The sequence below is a fragment of the Tachyglossus aculeatus genome, chromosome X3, assembly GCF_015852505.1.
Source record: "Tachyglossus aculeatus isolate mTacAcu1 chromosome X3, mTacAcu1.pri, whole genome shotgun sequence".
In the NCBI taxonomy this organism is placed as follows: domain Eukaryota; kingdom Metazoa; phylum Chordata; class Mammalia; order Monotremata; family Tachyglossidae; genus Tachyglossus; species Tachyglossus aculeatus.
Genome location: NC_052099.1, coordinates 3,331,515 through 3,353,244, shown reverse-complemented (window position 1 = coordinate 3,353,244; position 21,730 = coordinate 3,331,515). Strand labels below are relative to the sequence as shown.

Genomic DNA, 21,730 nt, shown 5'->3' with positions numbered 1-21,730 from the left:
GTGTGGCCTTGGGCAAGCCACTTAACTTCTCTGTGCCTCAGTTACCTCCTCTGTAAAATGGGGATTAAGACTGTGAGCCCCACATGGGACAACCTGATCAAAGCCCTACTGAGAGCTCACCTCCTCCAGGAGGCCTTCCCAGACTGAGCCCCCCTTTTTCCTCTCCTCCTCCCCTCCCCATCACCCCCTTCCCTCCCTCTGCCCTTCTCCTCTCCACAGCACTTGTATATATTTGTACATATTTATTACTCTATTTTATTTGTACATATTTACCATATTTATTTTATTAAAGATGTGTATATAGCTATAACTGTATTTATTCTGATGGTAGTGACACCTGTCTACTTGCTTTGTTTGGTTGTCTGTCTCCCCCTTCTAGACTGTGAGCCCGTTTTTGGGTAGGGACTGTCTCTATATGTTGCCGATTTGTACTTCCCAAGCACTTAGTACAGTGCTCTGCACAGAGTAAGCACTCAATAAATATGATTGAATGAATGAATAAATTACCTTGTATCTACCCCAGTGCTTAGGACAGTGCTTGGCACATAGTAAGCGCTTAACAAATACCATAATAATTGTTACTATTATTAATAATAATCCAGATCCTCTGACTCCAAGGCCCCGGGAAACTTTCCCCTAGGCCATGCTGCATCTCGTTAGGCTTATCAAAAAGAAAAGATTGGTGATAAAATATTGGTTAAAAAGAAGTTATTTTGTTACATGAACAGAAAGAGAAGGGGGGGGTGAAAAAAAATGAGATTGGTTATGCCAATATTTCAATGCAAAGTCCAAAAATAATAAAAAAGTGGGATATTCAATAAACCAAGTTCAAGCCAAGTTGAGAAGCAATTGAGGGTGAGGAAATTGAGCAATTGAGGAAAATATTGTAGAGGGTTGGAAACTGATGGAAATTTATTAAATAAATGGGACAGATCCAAGAATGTGGGCAGAAAAACTTAAGTTGTTGCAGAAATCATCAAAATTGGTCCCAGGCTGCTAATGTCCACATTTTCTGTTAGTTTGATTTTCTTCAATTTTATTTCTATGTGGATATGGCAATAAAAAGGATAGATGCTTTTATTTTTTTCTGAATGTTTCATTAGTAAACTAAACATGACTATCATTTGATTATGAAATTATGTCCCATGATTTTTTGGGATGGTATTCGATAAGCGATTAGTATATGCCAGCGCTTGGGGTAGATACAAACTAATCAGGTTGGACACAGTCCATGTCCCACGTGGGGCTCACCGCCTTAATCCCCACTTTGCCGATGAGGTAACTGAGGTGCAGAGAGGTGAAGCGACTTGCCCAAGGTCACCCAGCAGACAAGTGGCAGAGTCAGGATTAGAACCTAGGTCCTTCTGACTCCCAGGGCTGCGTCCTATCCCTGGGCCACATTGCTTTCCCGTGTGTTTCACTGAGGAGTCCTAAAATGTCTAGAGCCACCCTGGAGGACGGAGAGAAGGAAAATGGGAATAAGAACACCCTTTGTCTGGAGCAAGTCGACGTCATTTCTGATTAAGGTGATTAGTACTCGGTTTTCTGTGCCTGTGGATTGGCCAGGGCTCTCTCTCTCCAATCACCCCCCACCCCCAGCCTTTTCCCCAGTTTTCTCCCCTTTTTCACTTTTCTAGAAGAAACTGCTACCTCTGCTCCTGCTGCAGAGCCCAAGAACTGGGGTCGGGGGTGGGGGGCAGTGGCGGGAAAGGAAGAGGGGGTCTACAGGCTGCAATCCTTCCAAGGCCTCGTCCCCCTACGCCACCAGATCCAGCTCCTCTGCAACCATCCCCCTGCCCTGGCCCCACCTGCCTCACCCCTGCCTGCCGGCTCTGCAGCCCCACAAACAGTGTGGCCTAGTGGAAAGAGCATGAGACTGGGAGACAGAGTACCTGGGTTCTAATCCCGGCCCTGCCACTTGTCTGCTGTGTGACCTTGGGCAAGTCACTTCACTTCTCAGAGTGGCTCAGTGGAAAGAGCACGGGCTTTGGAGTCAGAGGTCATGGGTTCAAATCCCGGCTCCACCAATTGCCAGCTGTGTGACTTTGGGCAAGTCACTTAACTTCTCTGTGCCTCAGTTACCTCATCTGTAAAATGAGGATTAAGACTGTGAGCCCCACGTGGGACAACCTGTTCACTTTGTATCCTCCCCAGCATTTAGAACAGTACTTTGCACATCGTAAGGGCTTAATAAATGCCATCATTATTATTATTATTCTCTAGGCCTCAGTTTCCTCTTCTGAAAAACGGGGATTAAATCCTACTTCCTCCTACCTAGACAGTGAGCCCTGTGAGGGACAGGAACTGTATCCGACCTGATAACCTCATATCTACCCCAGTGCTTGAAGCAGTATGGCCTAATGGATAGAGCATGGGCCTGGGAGTCAGAAGGCCAGGGGTTCTAATCCTGCCTCTGCCACTCATTTGCTGTGTGATCTGGGGCAAGTGACTTCACTTTTCTGGGCCTCAGTTACCTCATCTGAAAAGGGGGGATTAAGACAGTGAGCCCTACGTGGAACAGAAACTGTGTCCAACCCGATTTGCTTGTAATAATGATAATAATGATGGCATTTACTAAGTGCAAAGCACTGTTCTAAGCACTGGGGAGGATACAAGGTGATCAGATTGTCCCATGGGGGGCTCACAGTCTTAATCACCATTTTACAGATGAGGTAACTGAGGCACAGAGAAGTTAAGTGACTTGCCCAAAGTCACCCAGCTGATAATTGGCGGAGCCGGGATTTGAACCCCTGACCTCCGACTCCAAAGCCCGTGCTCTTTCCACTGAGCCACGCTGCTTGTATCCCTCCCAGCACTCAGTACAGCGCCTAACACATAGTAAGCGCTTAACAAATACCACAGCTATTATTACTCTTATCGTCAAATAGCAAATGCTTAACAAATACCATAATTATTGAGGGGCTGGTGTTGGCAACAGCCTCAGTAGTAACAGCAGTTTAAAGGGGAATAAAAGCTCAGAGAACAGAAACGTTGTTGGAGAAGGGCCAGGTTGGGGTGACTGAAGAAATGGGGAGGCAGGTAGCGCCACAGACCTCCATAGGAAGGAGGCTGTGCTCTTGACACTTTACCCCACAGAGCCATCCACGGCTGCATTGTTCGGTCATTTCTGAGGCTGTTCTGTGTTTTCAAGACTCACCCGATCCCTGAGTGGTATTTATTGAACGCTTACCACGTGCAGAGGAGAGTACAGTGGAATAGGTAAACACGATCTCTGTCTTCCCGGAGTTTACAGTCACATTACTAGGTGGCCCTCATTTCCCCCATTCAGTCACCCGGCTATGCAGCCTCTGCATTGCTGCTTCTCTTAAGAACTTGTGAGTCACCCCATTCCTAACTCCGTGGCCCTTTTCTTCTTCGTTGTTTTTTTTTTTTTTTTAATGGTATTTGTTGAGCGATTACTGTGTGCCTGGCACTGTACTAAGTGCTGGGGTAGAAACCAGTTAATCAGGTTGGACATAGTCCCTGTCCCATGTAGTGTTCAGACTCTCAATCCCCATATAACAGATGAGGTAACTGAGGTGCAGACAAGATAAGTGACCTGCCCTAGGTCGCTCAGCAGGTAAGTGGCAGAGCTGGGCTTAGAACCGTAGTCCTGTTGACTCCCGTGCTCCAACCATTAGGCCATATTGCCTCTCTCTCTAGATTTTGAGTTCTTTGTGGGAAGGTAATATGTCTACCAAATCTGTTGTATTGTATTCTCCTAAGTACTTAGTAGAGTACTGTGCACACGGTAAGCAATAGATACCATGGATGATGATCATAATGATGTTCCTCACTCTCTCATCCCCCCATAAGTAATTTATTCTGGTGTCTGTCTCTCCCTGTCTGTCTTCCCCTCTAGATTGTGAGCTCCTTGTGGGCAGTGAATGCCTTGCCCAAATACCTAATAGAGTGTTCAGTAAATACCAGCGATGGATTGATTGATTGATTGATTGAAAATGCCATCAAACAATTACTTATTTACATGGTCTTTATTTAGAGTGGTAGAAGTTTGAACTCCAACTTAAAAATGTACATATGTAAATAAAGGAAGACTGCATTCCATTCATTCTTTCCACTGTTATCTGAGCTCTGTGTGACCTTGAAACTACCCAAGATATGCAAATGGATGCTGTATCTAGTTACTCACCAAAATACTCCGGGATATTTTGAACAAATGAGGTGAACTGTATCTTGTGGGAGTACACTTTCTCTCATTTCTTCAGAGCAAAAATTTGTACTGCATCATCATGCAAAGAGAATTTTTTTTTTGTCTCTCACAGGAGTTTAAAGTCAAAGGTTTTAATTGGGCCAAAACGAGATATGACAAGGTGGTGATTTTTTTTTAAATGGTATTCATTAGAATTGATTATAGCCCAACTAAGCACTGGAGTAGATACAAGCTAACCAGGTTGGACACAGTCCATGTTCCATGTGGGGCTCACAGTCTTAATCCCCATTTTACGAAGAGGTAACTGAGGTACAGAGAAGTTTAGTGACTTGCCCAAGGTCACACAGCTGACGCAAAGAAGCACAGTAGCCTAGTGGGTAGAACACGGAACTGGGAGTCAGAAGGACCTGGGTTCTAACCCCAGCTCTGCCTCTTTGCCTGCTGTGAGACCTGGGCTGTGTCCACTCTAACTTGCATCTTACCCCAGTGCTTAATACAGTCCCTGGCATACAGTAAGCGCTTAACAAATATCATTATATTTATAAAAAAGTGGCAAAGGTGGGATTAGAACCCAAGTTCTCTGACTCCCAGGCCTGTGCTCTTTCCACCAGGCCACACTGCTTATGATGTCTACATTTATCTTTCTCCTTTTGGGAGCAAGTGATAAAAGGAATACTGAGAATTACTAAAGAAATTTAATTTTTAAATTTAAAAATATCCCCTAAGCTCTCATTTTGTTACACATGTTCCATTTACTGGTCTCAGGGTCAAAGGGAAGTCAGGATTTGGTTTTATGTATTGCTGTATAATAGCCTCCCACACCCCCATTATTCTTTGAGCTTTTGAGCACTTCAGCGTGGGGTGGATGTTTTCTCATCTATAGGAAGAATTGGACAGAATGAGCTTGTAAACAACATCTCTAAAGAAAAGACTTCCTTCAGCCAGAGGCCCCAATATTTTAAACTATGAAAAAGCTTTTTACGCAGCAGGAGAACACAACGATTGGAAGTCACTGCATTAATGTGCCCCAAAGGCATAATCCCTAAGTGACACAGAAAGGATTTTACAAGTAAAAATGTTAAAATGTCCAGATTTTTCAGAGTTTGCTGGAATCAATCCATCAATCATATTGACTGAGTACTTACTGTGTGTAGAGTACTGTACTAAGCGCTTGGGAGAGTACACTATAACAATATAACAGAGTTGGGAGATACATGCCTTGCCCACAATGAGCTAACAGTCTGGAGGGGAATAATAATAATAATAATAATAACAATAATAATAATAATAATAGCATTTGTTAAGTGCTTACTATGTGCAAGGCCCTGTTCTAAGCACTGGGGGGGATACAATGTGATCAAGTTGTCCCACGTGGGGCTCACAGTCTTAATCCCCATTTTTACAAATGAGGTAACAGGCTCAGAGAAGTTAAGTGACTTGCCCAAGGTCACACAGCAGACATGTGGTGGAGTTGGGATTTGAACCCATGACCTCTGACTCCAAAGCCCATGCTCTTTCCACTGAGCCATGGGATGCTCAGTTCCTCCCTGCACAGGAAGGAGGCCCTGCACTTTGGCTCCATTGACTATATTTTGGGCCAGTAATAATAATAGTATTTGTTAAGCGCTTACTATGTGTTAGGCATTGTACTAAGCACTGGGGTGGATACAAGCAATACCAGGACTGTCCTCTGTTCCGGTTTCTCAGCAGCCCACAGAATGATGCTCCTTGTTTGCAGTTTGCTTATGTGTCCCTAAGGCATTTCTTCTGCCCTCTTCATTGGAGTTTGCCCAATTCAGTTTGGCTCTCCCTGTTGTCACCCAGTCCACTGAAGCTGTGAGGTGGAATCCACTGCTTTACTGTTAGCAGGTTGTTTTAAGTTTTCACCAAATTGTAGCTAACTTCCACCTGGACTTGCCTCAGACCAGGAATTTTAACAGCATCACTTCTGAACTGCTTATCAAATGACAGAGAAGGAGGAACCACAATGAGAGCACCATGTAATTACAGTGATCACAATGTCTTGAGGAGTTGGTCTTTGAACCTGGCAATTTCCCCACAGAAGAACCAACTTTGGAAAGGAGGTGGCTTTTTCAAGCTGCTATACGCTTCAGAAGCGTTCAGTGACTTTTCTAGACATGATCTCATGAACTCCAGCAACAGTGCTCAGGGAGGCAAGCATGGGTGGTAAATAGCCTGTCGCTGTCTTTCAGAAAGGGAACCGTTGTCTCCCTGCTTCTCAAAACACTCAACTCCCTCACGGTGTCCCTCTACATCAAGCCCAAACTCCTCACAACTGGCTTCAAAACGCTCCAACTCATCTCACCTAACACTTTTCACCTGTTTCTTCTCAGACTGGTCTCCTCTTTCCTCTCCTGCCTCCATCCCCTCACTCACACTGTTTCCCCTGCTCAGAATTCCCTCCCTCCCTAAATCCGACAGTCCTCTCCATATTCCAAGCCCACCTCCTCCAACCTACCCTCTCTCAGCACAAGTCATATAAAGCCATCAGCCCTCTCTAGCACTTATGTACTTACAAACCCCCATGCTCAGCACTTGTATGTAGCCACTTATTCTGCTTTACATTCAATTATTCATTTTGATTACTTTCTAAATCATATCTGCCTACCTTGTTAGGCTGTAAGCTCCTTGTGGAAAGGGAATGTGCCGCTTAGTTATTTTGAACTTCCCAAGTGCTTAGCACAGAGTCCAGGCATCACTCAGATGCTAATAAAAATAGTAGTAAAGTAATGGTATTTGTTAAGCACTTACTGGGTGCCAAATTCAAGATAAACAGGTTGTACACAGATCCTTGTTAGTCAAGAAGAGAAGGACACTCTGTTGATGATCTGCCAATAAGCTCAGCTTTATTCATGTAACCAGTCAATCGATCAGTTCTATTTATTGAACTATTATTTTATTTATTACTTATTGCTTATGTGTGCAGAGCACTGTACTTAGTGCTTGCGAGAGTACAATATAACAGAGTTGGTAGATGCGTTCCCTGCCCACAATAATAATAATGGCATTTATTAAGCGCTTACTATGTGCAAAGCACTGTTCTAAGCGCTGGGGAGGTTACAAGGTGATCAGGTTATCCCACGGGGGGTTCACAGTCTTAATCCCCATTTTACAGATGAGGGAACTGAGGCCCAGAGAAGTTAAGTGACTTGCCCAGAGTCACACAGCTGACAGTTGGCAGAGCCGGGATTTGAACCCATGACCTCTGACTCCAAAGCCCGGGCTCTTTTCCACTGAGCTTCCAGTCTAGGCTCGGAGACAGACACTAATATAAATAAATTACCGATACGTACGTAAGTGCTGCGATAGTCTGTTGGATATGAAGAGGGAGAGTGTTTCAGGCCAGAGGCAGGATGTGGGCAAAGGGTCGGCGGAGAGATAAGTGAGACTGAGGTACAGTAAGTGGTTGGCATTAGAGGAGAAAAGGGTGTGGGATGGATTGTAGTCGGAAATCAGGTAGGAGGGGGCAAGGCAATTGAGAGCTTAAAAGTTTATGGTAAGGAGTTTCTGTTTGATGCACAACCACTGGAAGTTCTTAAGGAGTGAGGAAATATGGACTGAATGGTTTTGTAGGAAAACAATACGGGCAGCGGAGTGAAGTATGGACTGGAGTGGAGAGAGCCAGGAGGCTGGGAGGTCAGACAGGAGGCTGAGGCAGAATCAAGGCGAGATAGGATAGCTGCTTGGATTAACGTGGTAGTAGTTTGGATGGAGAGGAAAGGGGTGGATTTTAGCAATGTTGTGAAGGTTGAACTGATAGGATTTGGTGGCAGATTGAATATGTGGGTTGAATGAGAGAGACAAGTCGAGGATAACACCAAGATTATAGAAGGGCCTGTGAGACAGAGAGGATGGTGATGCTGTCTATAGTGATGGGAAAGTCAAGGAGAGGACAGGGTTTGGGTGGGAAGATAAGGGGTTCTATTTCAGACATGTTAAGTTTGAGGTGACAGGAGGACATCCAAGGAGAGATGTCTTGAAGGCAGGAGGCAATTCGAGACCACAGAGAAAGAGAGCAGGGCTGGAGAGGTAGATTTGGGAATCATCCAATCTTCCGCCTAGAGATGGCAGTTGAAGCCACAGGAGCAAATAATTTCTCCAAAGGAGTGAGCGTAGGTGGAGAATACAAAAAGGGACCCAGAACTGAGCCTTCAGCGACTCCCAGTTAGGGAGTGTGAGGTACGGGAGGAGCCCATAAAAGAACCTGAGAATAAGCAGCCAGTAAGATAGAAGGAGAATCAGGAGAAGACAGTCAGTGAGGCTAAGTTTGCCGACTTGTACTTCCCAAGTGCAGTGCTCAGCACACAGTAAGCGCTCAATAAATATGACTGAATAAATGAATAATATTTCCAGAAGAAGGAGGTGGTGGTCCACAGTATCGAAAGCAGCTGAGAGATCAAGGAGGATTGGGATGGAGTAGAGGTGGTTGAATTTGGCAAGAAGGAGATCATCGGTGACCTTTGAGAAGACAGTTTTGATGGAGTGGAGGGGGCAGAAGCCAGGATCAAAGGAAGCAGACCGTGGAGGTAAACCAGGGCTACTGTCTAGTGGTATGAGACTGGCGAGCGAGTGAGTTCAGGAGGGAAGGTAGTGTTGAGGGCATCAATTTGGGAGACTAAATTGGGCGTAATGACGAGAAAATTAGGGTCAAGGAGAGAATTGGAGGAGAGGAAGTGGAGGCATTGGGTGTAGACAACTCACTTAAGGAGTGATAGATGAGGTCAAGGAAAGGTTTTGTTTTAAGATTGGTGAGATACGCCTTGTTTGAAAGCAGTGGGGGAAGATTGATTGATTGATTAGGTTGTCATTCATATTTATTGAGCACTTACTGTGTGCAGAGCACTTTAGTAAGCGCTTGGGAAGTACAAGTTGGCAACATATAGAGACAGTCCCTACCCAACAACGGGCTCACAGTCTAGAAGGAGAGTACCCTGGTGGCAGAAAACCTGAGTGCCACGCTGGTGTACTTTCCCCAAGAGCCTTGTTTAATTTCCCGCCCTAAAAATGAACCCAACAAATACCACTGAGACCTAAATTATGTCCAATTTAGGTACCAGGCTAATGGTGCGGACGGCATGTGCCTTCCCCTTTACTGTTTCAAATCAGCCACGATGTAAGTGCACCAAAGTCAACAGTGGCTGCAACAGATGAGGGATTCTTTTAACGGTCAAATAAATACCTGGTTTCAGAAATACCTTTCTTAACGGACCTAAAACTCGTCCGTGTGTTTCTGTGGGGTTCGGATGAAGCCTGAAATATACAAGAGCATTGCACGAGACCACTGAAGTTCTGAAAGCCAGTTTATTGGATGTTACAGTTCAACACGCTTTCTGCGTTTATTGTTTCACCACCTGACAGTCGGGAAGGGGGTCGGGGGCGGTCACCTGCCCGCTATAAATAACAACCGAGAAGAATGCTAGCTGTCAGAGGTTCTCGGTGGCCTATTTAACTTGATCAACTTACCGAGATGCCTCGCTGTTTCTGTTTTTCGGCCTGGGATCCGGAACGCCCAGTCTGGCATTTATATGAGGCAGCACGGAAACCTTGCAGAAACCCAGAGTTACCGGAAAACTTAAAGCGGTCCGCTCGGGCCCTGCCCACACGTTAGGATCTAGATCATGTTAAGAAGCTCCAAGCCAAAAGGGATAAATTCACATGCAGTGGGTGAGGAGGAGAAACGTCCAGCCCGGGGCCCGTCCTCTGAGTTGTGTGTCCTTGTGATGGTTGCTCCTTCTCTTCTGCCCGGAGATAACCTACTTGGTCGTCTCGGTGAGAAGACCCAATGCCTGACGTGAGCGGCTGCGGTGGCATCCTTTGGGATTAGCTCCTTTGACAGGGGACCCCGCTCGCAGAGTCTAAAGATCCCCGGGAAATGGTTTGAGGCCGGGGTTTGGCTGGCCGTTGGTCGAGGGGGTCTCTGCACCGTGGTGGTGTTTCTTTGTGTGTTTCCGGAGGAGTTGTTTGTCGGGGGAGGAGTAGCAACAAAAATTACAGGCAAATGCCTCTCCTGTGTGGTGGCGCCGGACGTGGAGATCCAGGCTCTTCTTCTGGATGCTGTTGCAGGTGAAAACGGAATAGGAATTTATTAGGACGGTCTTCCAGAGGCGGCGCTGGAAAGCAGTCACATACCCCCAGTTCTCCTCTGATAATAATCATCATTATGGTACTTGTTAAGCACTTACTATGTGTCAGGCACTGCACTAAGCGCTGGGGTGGATACGAGCATATTGGGATGGACACAGTCCCTGTCCCACAGAGGTCACACTCCTGATAGACATCTCAATACAGAAAATTCAAATCCTAGTTCTTCTGCCTAGACCGGCACCTCGCTCGTGTGCACGACCGTTTCATCGCACCACGTGTTCTATCCAGATAGGTGCAGCTTTGTCAAAATAATAATAATAACTATGGTATCTGTTAAGCGCTTACTCTGTGCCAAGCGCTGTTCTAAGCAATGGGGTAGATACAAGGTAATCAGGTGGTCCCACGTGGAGCTCCCAGTTTTAATCCCCATTTACAGATGAGGTAACTGAGGCCCAGAGAAGTTAAGTGACTTGCCCAAGGTCACACAGCAGACAAACAGGCTCTAATTCCCTACCAGGGCTCTATGAAAAATGTGTTGGAAAAAACATACGCTGACAAAAAAGGACGTGCTGTGATTCCAAATCAAAATCTTTTGAGTGGGTGCTTGCTGTTCCTCTCTAGACTGTAAGCTCGTTGTGGGCAGGAAACGTGTCTACCAACTCTGTCACACTGTACTCTCCCAAGCGCTTAGTGCAGCGCTCTGCACACAGTAAGCACTCAACAAATATGACTGCTTGATTGACGGCTCCTAAATGTGGCCACTTACCCTTTGGAAAGCCACATCCGGAAACTGTTTGAACGCTCTCTGCCTTCTGTAGTTTGAACCACAATGTTACATGTGTGCATTCTGACAGAGGTGACCTTCTGGTGAAAGCAACACTTCCCCAGGGCCAGTTACTAGTTCAATAATTATGACTTCAAACTGCCAATCTAACATAGACTGGCACTCGGTTCGCTTAGAATTCTCTGGGCTCACGGAGATAAGAGATGGAAGATTCCAAATGTGTAACCTGGTCCATTTCTCCTGAGTCCGTGTAGGATTTCCCTGACACTAACACCAATGAATCAGGATGCAAGAACCATGTGCTGGCTCCTAACTTTTCACAGTCTGGCATCAGGCTGGCCACTGGATACGCCCTGTAAGATTAGCGTGATTATCGGTAGGTACAATCAGTACACTGCATCAGGAAGCTGCTCATTTTTGAGAGGCCCAGCATGGTGTCCACTAAACCAACTTAAGGAACGCTCGAAATGTGTGTCAAATACATAATTAACTGATGAAAACACACGGAAAAGAATTAGCTGAAATAAAATAGACCACTGGCTGCAAGGCATGTTATCCTCCGTCTCCCCTTTTCTTATCCACTCTCTTCTCCCACTACCCCCTCAACTTACATTCGTCCCAGGCCTCATTCTTGACTCTCCGGTTTCCAACCCATTCCTCCGCCCTCCTCTCCTCCCAGGGACTCCCTCCCCTTCCAAATTTACCAGATCACAGCTTTCCCCATCTTCCAAACCCTCCTGGAAAACACACCTCTTCCAAGAGACTCTTCCCAGATCATTTCCTCCCAATGACCACCTCAGCCCTTAGACACAAACACAAAGCCACCTCTAGTTCTTTTGCACATATTATTTTCTGTACTCTTTTTCAGTACTTATTTATCCATCTCTCCAGCTTTCCAATCTCATTTTCCTCCTACTAGTAAATCATTTTAATATCTGTTCCCCCCTGCTAGACTGTAAACTCCTCAAGGGAGTGTCTTTTACCTTTAACTCTCCTGCGCACTTTACTGTACACACCCATGCAGTCCCGCACACAGCAGGCACTCAATCAATGGCATTTTAGCAACCAATGGTATTTACTTAGTGCTTACTGTCTAGTACACTGTACTAAGCACTTGCAAGAGTAGGGTAAAACAGAGTTGCCAGACAGGCTCCCTGCCCACGAGGAGCTTAAGGGCAAGAGGTGAGCGGGAAGGACAGGTATTAAAATAAATCAAACATGAACATAAATGCTATGGTGTTGAGGGTGGGGTGAATAAAGGGTAGAGATCTGAGTGCGAGGGTGACACAGAAGGGAGAGGGAATAGGGGAGATGAGAGCTTGGTCAGGGGAGGCCTCTTGGAGGAGATGGGATTTTACTAAGGCTTTGAAGGTGGGTAGAGCGGTGGTCCCTACCTTCAATACATACTACTGATTGATCAGCAAATATATAAAAACACACAGTCTTCCTAGAATATGTGGGGTACATTTCTGCAAAAGTCCTCCATTCAAACAACGGAATTTATTGAGCGCTTACTGTGTGCACAGCATTCACTCATTCAATCGCATCTGAGTGCCTGCTGTGTGCACAGCACTGTACTAAGCACTTGGGAGAGTACACTACAACAGACAGAAACATCCTCTGCCCACAACCAACTCACAGTCTAGAGGGGGAGACAGACATTAATATACAGAAATAAGTTACAGATATATACATATACACTGTACTAAGCACTTGGGAGAGTACAATATAACAGAGTTGGTAGACACATTCCCTATCACAACAAGCTTACAGTCTAGAGGAAAATTCTAAGGGAAACTTGCCCCACAGTATTCCCCAGGTCCAACACTGTGTGCATGGGTGGATGTGCACACTTCCAACACCACAGCGTGCTGGATTCAAACACGCTTGCTTTGTTGAACAAGGATTCCCTAACAGCGCTCAAAACTAAACGCATGGTAAAGACATGCAATTCAGCAGGACTGAATGTGGCACAGAGACAAGGTCAGGGTGATCTGCATACACACCTACAGATACATAAATATATTAGTTCTTGGGCAAAAAGGCAATGGAGCAATCCAAAGAAACATTATCAAGATAAAAATTTCCTGTGTGAATTGGGAAACAGCTACAGTGGCTCTCTGATGAGGTCACTGACCAATCAGGCAACCTCTTCTTGAAGCCAGAGTCCAGGGTGTTGCCAGAAAAACTGGCCCAGGAAGGCAGGCTAAAAACGTGGTTGCCTCATCCCAGCTCCCTACCTGGATCCAGAGCTCACCAGCTCTACTAACAATCTTGCTTCGCTCTAACCCCATTCAACACGGAGAATAATAATAACGGTATTTGGTACGCTTTCCTCTCAGGGTCACACCTGGAGAGTTTCCAGTCCTCTACCAGTCTCGACTACGGGAGGGAGAGTCAAGCAGAGGCCTACCCATTCCATTCCTAGCTTGGGCAGTGGCTAGCGAGTGGCAGGCAATCTGCTACAAGTCAAAACTCACCCGTGCTGGGCAGCAGTGGCATGGGACAGTCGAGGGCAGAGACTTAGGAGTACTGTGTGGAAGGAGGCTAAACCACTTCCATATTTTTAACAAGAAAACTCTATGGATACACTACCAGAATGATTGCAGATGGAGGTGGGGCGTTCTGGGAGAGATGTGTCCATGGAGTCACTATGGGTCAGACACGACTCGACGGCATAAGACAACATTTGTTAAGCACTTACTATGTGCCAAGCACAGTTCCAAGCGCTGGGGTACATATAATCAGGTTGTCCCATGTGGGGCTCACAGTTTTAATCCCCATTTTACAGATGAGGTAACTGAGGCACAGAGAAGTTAAATGGCTTGCCCAAGGTCACACAGCAGACAAGTGGCAGAGCTGGGATTAGAACCCATCTCCCCTGACTCTCAAACCCGTGCTTTTTCCACTAAACCTCGCTGCTAACACAGCCATAGACGCATTCTTGGCACCGCCCCGGGCGGATGAGATCTCGGCCGACCTGATTATCTCCACCACAGCCCTTATCGCAGTGCTTGACGCCTAGGAAGCATTCAATGAATATCAGGATTACTACTGGCCCTGGCTGGGCTGTGGAAGAGGGCTTCCTGAGACAGGAGTGAGGGAAAGCCGAGCCCAGGAAGTATAAAAAACTTTCCCCTTCAATCGATGATATTTACTGAGCGATTACTATGTGCAGAGAACTGTACTAAGCGCTTGGGAGAATACGATGCAAAATAATTAGCAGACATGTTTGCTGCCCATAATGAGTTTATGGTCTAGAGGGGGAGACAGACATTAATATAAATAATCTATAATATGTAATTTAAAGATATGTACCTATGTTCTGTGGAGTTGGGGCTGGGGTGAATATCAAATGTCCAAAGTTCACAGATCCTTGTGGGCAGGGAACGTGTCTATCAATTCTGTTACACTGCACTCTCCCATGTGCTTAGAGAAGTGCTCTACACAAAGTAAATGCTCAATAAATATAACCGGTTGACTGCTCTAAGAGCTTGAGTGAGCATGTTTGTTTCTCCTCCTGTCCACCTCCCCAGCAAGGGCTTTCCAGAGGCTATTTGGAATTTACAAAACTCTTATGGGTTCCTCAGGAAGTGTGCCCAGAGTAAAACCTTAACTCCAAAAACGTCTGCTTAGGAGAGGACACACTACTGAAACCTCCAATCGACGGGAGGCTGACCCAAAACCGGTATTAGAATGCACAGCCTAAACTGGGCAAAATGCTCATGAAATACAAGCTCGCCATAAAAATACTCCCAAACTACAAAACATCAGAAAACTCTCACTTCTCAAAGGCAACGTCTGGTGGGAGAAAACCTCGCGAGTCAGCGTAAGGCCGCACTCTCCGCAACGACGATTTTCCCCTTCTCATGCAGAGAAGCAGCATGGCTCAATGGAAAGAGCATGGGTTTTGGAGTCCGAGGTCAGGGGTTCAAATCCCGGCTCTGCCAATTGCCAGCTGTGTGACTTTGGGCAAGTCACTTCACTTCTCTGGGCCTCAGTTCCCTCATCTGTAAAATGGGGATTAAGCCCCCCGTGGGACAACCTGATCACCTTGTAACCTCCCCAGTGCTTAGAACAGTGCTTTGCACACAGTAAGCGCTTAATAAATGCTATCATTATTATTATTATGAGAACAGAGAAAAATCCTTGGTCAAAATCTCCCCATTCCACAGCAGGTGAGTAACAGCTGGCAACTGCCCTGAGAAATCTCTCTTTGCCTTAGAGAATATTTATATTCCAGTTACTCCCTTCAATATTGCTAATGAGTTTAGTCTTAGGAGAAGCAACAAGAATGAAGTGGAGTCCTGTTACAAAAATGGCAAAAACATTCCACTGCCACAGAGGGAATATTCATTAGCTTCGGGCACGGTGGCTCGTGGGGATTTTGAAATCTCACGACCTTGCTCCCTGGGCAGATTTCTGGGGTTCTTATTTGGTTTTTAAACACTCAGAGGGGCACGATCCCCAGCTAATGACTTCTTGTCTCCTTAGAGGGGCTGTGGGCGACATTTTCACTTACCAACTGTACGAACAAAGCTGGCATTTGTTTGGCCTCTCCCGGGTGTGAGTCCTGAAATGCCTGCGCAGGGAGCTCGCGTCGATTGAGGCGTAAGGGCAGACTTCACACTTGAAAGGCTTCTCACCTGTCAAAAGTACAGAAAACAAACAATGGAGCGTTCGCCCGGAGCCGCAGAGGGAGCCCATCGTGGAAGTGGCGGGAAAACCGATTTATTGAAGGAATGAAGACTTAGTGATGGGTAATCAGAGTTCTTACATGGGTTGGTCTTAAGAGAATCACAGAAGCATAAGGCGGGAAGAGGCTATAAAAAGCTAACGTCCATTTTCCCAGTCCCCCACCCCCAACTCACGGCATCCTATCCAGAGAAGGGAACAATAATTAATAACGATAATAATAATAATAATGATGATGATGGCATTTGTTAAACGCTTACTATGTTCAAAGCAATGATGATTGTGGTTCTTGCTAGGTGCTATGTGCCAGGCATTGTGACTAAGCCCTGGGGCAGATACAAGATAATTCAGTTGGACACTAGCCCTGTCCCTCGTGGGGCTCACAGTCTAAGTTGGAATGAGAATAGGCATGTAAGCCCCATTTTACAGATGAGGAAACTGAGGCCCAGAAGTTCAGTGAGTTGCCCCAAGTCATACTGCAAGCAAGTGGTGGAGCCGGGATTAGAACCCAGATTCCCTGATTCCCAGGCCTGTACTCTTTCCACTAAGCCACGCTGCTTCCAAATACCTCAAGTAATATTATTATTATTATTCTGGTATTTGTTAAGCACTTGACAATGTGCTAGTCCCTGTCCCACGTGGGGCTCACAGTCTCAATCCCCATTTTACAGATGAGGGAACTGAGGCCCAGAGAAGTGAAGTGACTTGCCCAAGGTCACACAGCAGACAAGTGGCAGGGGCCGGGATTAGAACCCATGACCTTCTGACTCCCAGGCCCGAACTCTATCCACTACATCATGCTGCTTCTAATCCACCCCAGTTTAATAACCCTGCAGAAAATATCCTCACATTGATTCTAAAGCCACATTCTGCAGCTCTAACCTAAATCCTCAGTGGAGATATTGGGCGGGGGTCCTATTGAAGGTCTCCTTCGTTCTTCACTTCTCCAGGCTCTAGTGTCTGTCCCCTCTTCTCAGGATTTTCTCCAGCCTCAACTCTGATCACATCTTGGAGGGAGAGATCATTTTAAAGGCAGAGATAATCGCCACAGAGGACGATGCTCATCCCCCCTCTGATCCCCACAGCACTTTTGTACACATCTGTAATTTATTTATATTCATGTCTGTCTCTCCTTCTCTTGACTGTAAGCTCGCTGTCAGCAGGGAATATGAATGTGTCTGTTTATTGTTGTATTATACTCTCCCAAGCATTTAGTACAGTGCTCTGCACACGGTAAGCACTCAATAAATATGACTGAATAAATGAATGAACAACGGCTCACCCACCGTGCCGGTCCTCAAAACAGATCTTTTAAAAGTTACCCGCCAGTTGGAGAAGAATTCCGGTTCCATGGCCTTAATTTGTTTACTGTATTTCGCCTGATGGACAATCAGCCAGTGAACGCTTACTGTGCTCAGAGCGCTTGGGATCCTACAACAGAGTTGGGTAGACAAGTTCTCTACCCGTGTGGAGCTTTCGTTCTAGAGGGGGAGACAGACATTAAAATAAATTACAGATATGCACGTAAGTGCTGTGGGGCTGAAAGTGGGGTGAATATCAAGTGCTTAAAAGATATAGATCCAAGTTCATAGGTGATGCAGAAGGGAGAGCAAATGAGGAAAATAAGGGCTTAGGGTAGGCCTCTTGGAGGAGATGTGGTTTTAGTAAGACTTTGAAGGCCAGTAGAGTGGCAGGCTGTCGTATATGAAGTGGGGAGGGGGTTCCGGGCCAGAAGGAGGATGTGGGCAAGGGGTCAGTGGTGAAATAGGTGAGATCGAGGTACTGAGAACAGGATAGGATTAAAGGATTAAACCTTGCGGGCTGGGTTGTTGGAGGAAATCAGTGAGGTAATGTGGGAGGGTGAGAGCTGAATAAAAGCTTTAAAGCCCGACGGTAAGGAGTTTCTGATTGATGTGGAGGCACATGGGCAACCACTGGAGGTTTTTGAGTGGGGAGATGTGGACTGAATGATTTATTTTTTGTTTTTTTTTTTAGAAAAATGATGCAAGCAGTAGCATGAAGGGTCAGCAAGGAGGCCGGTGCAGTAGTCAAGGCAGGATAAGATGAGCGCTCGGATCAGTTTTGTAGCAGTTTATATGGAGAGCAAAGGGCAAATTTTAACGATTTTGTGCAGATAGAATTTGTGCAGATAGAACCACCAGGATTTGGTGACAGACTGAGTATGGGTTGAGTGAAAGAGACGAGTTGACAAGTCCCATATTCCTGAGACTCTGATTTCACACCAGCGCCGCGCAAGGGTCGGTAGAGCAACTTCTCAGAAACAAATCAATAAGGGAAACAAAATATTGGCAGTAAAACCACCACATTGAAGGAGTAAGTATTTAGCGGGCCTATGGGTTTGAAGATGACGGCTGAAAAGCCCTCTATGTGACTGCTAATCCTTTCCGTAATGAACACGTGAAGATTCTCTTGTGCTCTGCTATTCCATTTGCTCTTTGCAGTTCTTATTGCTATTTTTATTCCTGTCTCTTGCTATCACAAACTTCCTGACGCCTCTGCCCTAAAAGAGCCATTCCATTCCCGATGACTACACCCCAGTCTGGGGTATCTGAAATCCACATAGCCCACACAGATTCAATCTGTATAAGTACTATCTCCTGCATGATTTTGAGTTTGCATTTCACCAGATCTTTAACAACTGCCTTCTTGCTTACAGTTTGCCATTCCCAACCCAACTTCAGCATGGCCTAGTGGGAAGAGCACAGTCAGAGGACTTGGGTTCTAATCCCCGCTCTGCCACCTCCCTGCTGGGTGACCTTCGGCAAGTCATTTAACTTCTCTGGGTGTCGGTTCCCTCATCCGCAAAATGGGGATTCAATACCTGTTCTTCCGCCTACTTAGAACAGTGAGCCCCATGTGGGACAGGGACTATGTCTGATCTCCTGCATTACATCTACTCCAGCATTTAGTAAGGTGCTTAGCATATAGTAATAACAACAGCAACTAATTTCATCCCCACCCCGCTAGTGATGCTGGGATAGAGAAGCAGCAAGGACTAGTGGATAGAGCACGGGACTGGGAATCGGAAGGATCTGGGTTCTAATTCTGACTCCGCCAATTGTCTATGTGGCCTTGGGCAAGTCATTTCACTTCTCTGTGTCTCAGTCACCTCATCTGTAAAATGGGGATTAAGATTAGTTATATTAATGTCTAGACTGTAAGCTTCTAGCCTGCAAACTCACTGTGGGAAGGGAATGTGTCTGTTTATTGTTGTATTGTACTCTCCCAAGCATTTAGTACAGTGCTCTGTGCACAGTAAGTGCTCCATAAATACAACTGAATGAATGAATGATTCTGAGTCCGATGTGGGAGTCTGTGTCCAACCCAATTTGCCTGTATTCCCCCCCAATGCTTAGTACAGTGCCTGGCACATACACTTAACAGATACATTATTATTATTGTTATTCCAAGCGAATGTCTCTTTGCTGCTGGCGGCATTCCCAGACCTAGACGGCGCCCCGATCTTATTTTCCAGTGTTAACTGTGGTGGACAACCTGATCACCTTGTAACCTCCCCAGCGCTTAGAACAGTGCTTTGCACATAGTAAGCGCTTAATAAATGCCATTATTATTATTATCATGAAAAGAGGACCATGGCAGAGAAATAAGACCATACACAGAGAGGAGCACATTTTGGCAGGTAAAGTCCACAAAGCCCTAAATCCTAAGCAAAAAAATAAGCATCATTCAATAACAATGTAAGGAGACAAACTAAGTTATCTCTTTAAAAATGGAAACTAACTTGGAAAGTTCGTTGGTACTGGGCAAATTAATCGTGCACGGTTCATACTGGGTGAACAAAGAGTTCTGTTTTTGTTTCCCCAAAATATTACTCTTGGTTACTAAACAGAAATCACAATTTTTTCCCCTGGATTTCAATACGATTTCGGGTTTCACACACAAAAAGAAAACAGCCAGAATGTAATTACATCCATCTTCTCTTCACGTGGGCAGAATACCAGGGAAACTGAATGCAAAAGAAAACAAGAATCTCTAAACTACATCTTTTCTGATATTGTTGTTTGAGCCCCATCGTTTTGGAACAGTAAATGGGTGGATTTGTTGTTTTGTTTATCACTGGAGTGCAGGAACGAAATGGTATTCAACGGTTTTGAAAGCAAAGTTGTATCTGCCTGTTTTAAATCTGAAGATCAAAGGGTAAAGGTTTATTCACATTTCTGTTCTGAAACGAATTCTTAATCACGAATGTTAAAAAACTACTGCAGCCAAGGGCTCTTTCATGCCAGTTACCAGAGTTACAGGCTTTGAATAACAGTTCCTTCACTATTAACTCTGTTAAGACCAGGTTACTCTTTCCTCTTAAGGGGTACAATAATGGACAGAGCTTTAAAATACGAGGTAGGAAATGGGCAGTGTCTCTCCCATTACTTAACTGTGAGGTTGCAGGACTTCAAGAGCCCTCCCAAACCTAAGACTCTAAGCCCCTGTATGAATCAGTTTCTACATCCTTGAGGGCTATAGCCCCTCCCCACCTCAGAATCAATCGCATTTATATCTATATCTGTCTATACATGTATGTGTATATATGTATCATGAGAGAGAGTTGTCCTTCATATTTAAACATGCCACTGATAGTTCACCTATGATGTATGGAAAGATGAATGAGCTACAGGACTGTTGTTTTCACAAATCTGCATCATTCTGTGGATTTTAGGGGCACAAGATGGATTACAGGATAACTGAGGTCTGTTTAGTCCTCAGCCAGTTGCCACTCTGACATTCTAATGCCATTTTGCCATTAGATAAGCAGCGTGGCATTGTGGAAAGAGCATGGGCTTGGGAGTCAGAGGTCATGGTTCTAATCCCAGCTCCGCCACGTGTCAGCTGTGTGACTTTAGGCAAGTCACTTGACTTCTCTGTGCCTCAATGACCTCATCTATAAAATGGGATTGAAACAGTGAGCCCCACGTGGGACAACCTGATTACCTTGCATCTACCCCAGGGCTTATAACAGTGCTCAGCACACAGTAAGCGCTTAACAAATGCTATTATTATTATTATTATTATTATTACTATTATGGGTGGTTACTAGAAATAACCACAAGGGGGCGCTGGCTCTGGGAGTTTTTTGCCACTTTATAGTAATAATGATAATAATAATAATGATGGCATTTAAGTGCTTACTATGTGCAGAGCACTGTTCTAAGAGCTGGGGGGGGGATGCAAGGTGATCAAGTTGCCCCACGTGGGGCTCACAATCTTAATCCCCATTTTACAGATGAGGTAACTGAGGCTCAGAGAAGTTAAGTGACTTGCCCAAGGTCACACAGCAGACATGTGGCGGAGTCTGGATTCGAACCCATGACCTCTGACTCCAAAGCCCATGCTCTTTCCACTGAGCCACGCTGCTTCTCTCTTTATGTTTTTGAAGGATCATTCATTCATTCATTCATATTTATTGAGCACTTACTGTGTGCAGGGCACTGTACTAAGCGCTTGGGAAGTACATCGATCAGACAATCATATTTATTGAGTGCTTACTGTGTGCAAAGCATTGTACTGGGCGCTTGGGAAAGTACAATATGACAGAGTTGGTATAAAAGGAAAGGTTGAAGCCCCAAATGGGGCAAAGGGGTTGGGTTGGGATTAGAAGGGGGAGGGACAGGGAGTAAAGAGGAAACCACCTGCCTCCACACTGCTCTCCAGCCCCACCCCTACTTGGCTTTCCCAACAATTCAAAAAGAATTTGCCCGGCTGAAGCCTGAGGGCAAAGTATTGGTGGCCGCTCTGAGCAAATATTAATTCTTTGAGCTCCTTAGAGAAATATACTGTCTGAAAAATAATGTCTAGTGGAAAGAGTGCTGGACTACGAGTGAAAAAGATCTGAATCTATTCCACGCTCCGCCATCGATTCTATAGGACAATACTTGGCGAGACATACAGACATACTAAGACTCGGTTCTTCCTCTCTGAGCCCTCTTTGGCAAAATGGG

The 21,730-nt window shown here is 45.4% G+C and overlaps 1 protein-coding gene and 1 non-coding gene across 2 annotated transcripts in view; one reads left to right on the top strand and one right to left on the bottom strand.

The window, feature by feature from the left end:
* Nucleotides 1-9,493: 9,493 nt before the first annotated feature.
* Nucleotides 9,494-21,730, bottom strand: part of LOC119948716 (zinc finger protein 497-like) — a gene marked incomplete at its 5' end in the record, with an annotated part of 34,216 nt that continues 21,979 nt past the window's right edge. Inside the window, 2 exons of the mRNA XM_038770193.1 lie at nt 9,494-10,246; nt 15,583-15,706. Coding sequence (XP_038626121.1) covers nt 10,048-10,246; nt 15,583-15,706 — 323 coding nt within the window. The remainder of the gene's footprint in view (nt 10,247-15,582; nt 15,707-21,730) is intronic.
* Nucleotides 13,393-13,530, top strand: LOC119949042. The gene has a single exon (XR_005457139.1). It is a non-coding gene; the product is annotated as a small nucleolar RNA SNORA7 (small nucleolar RNA).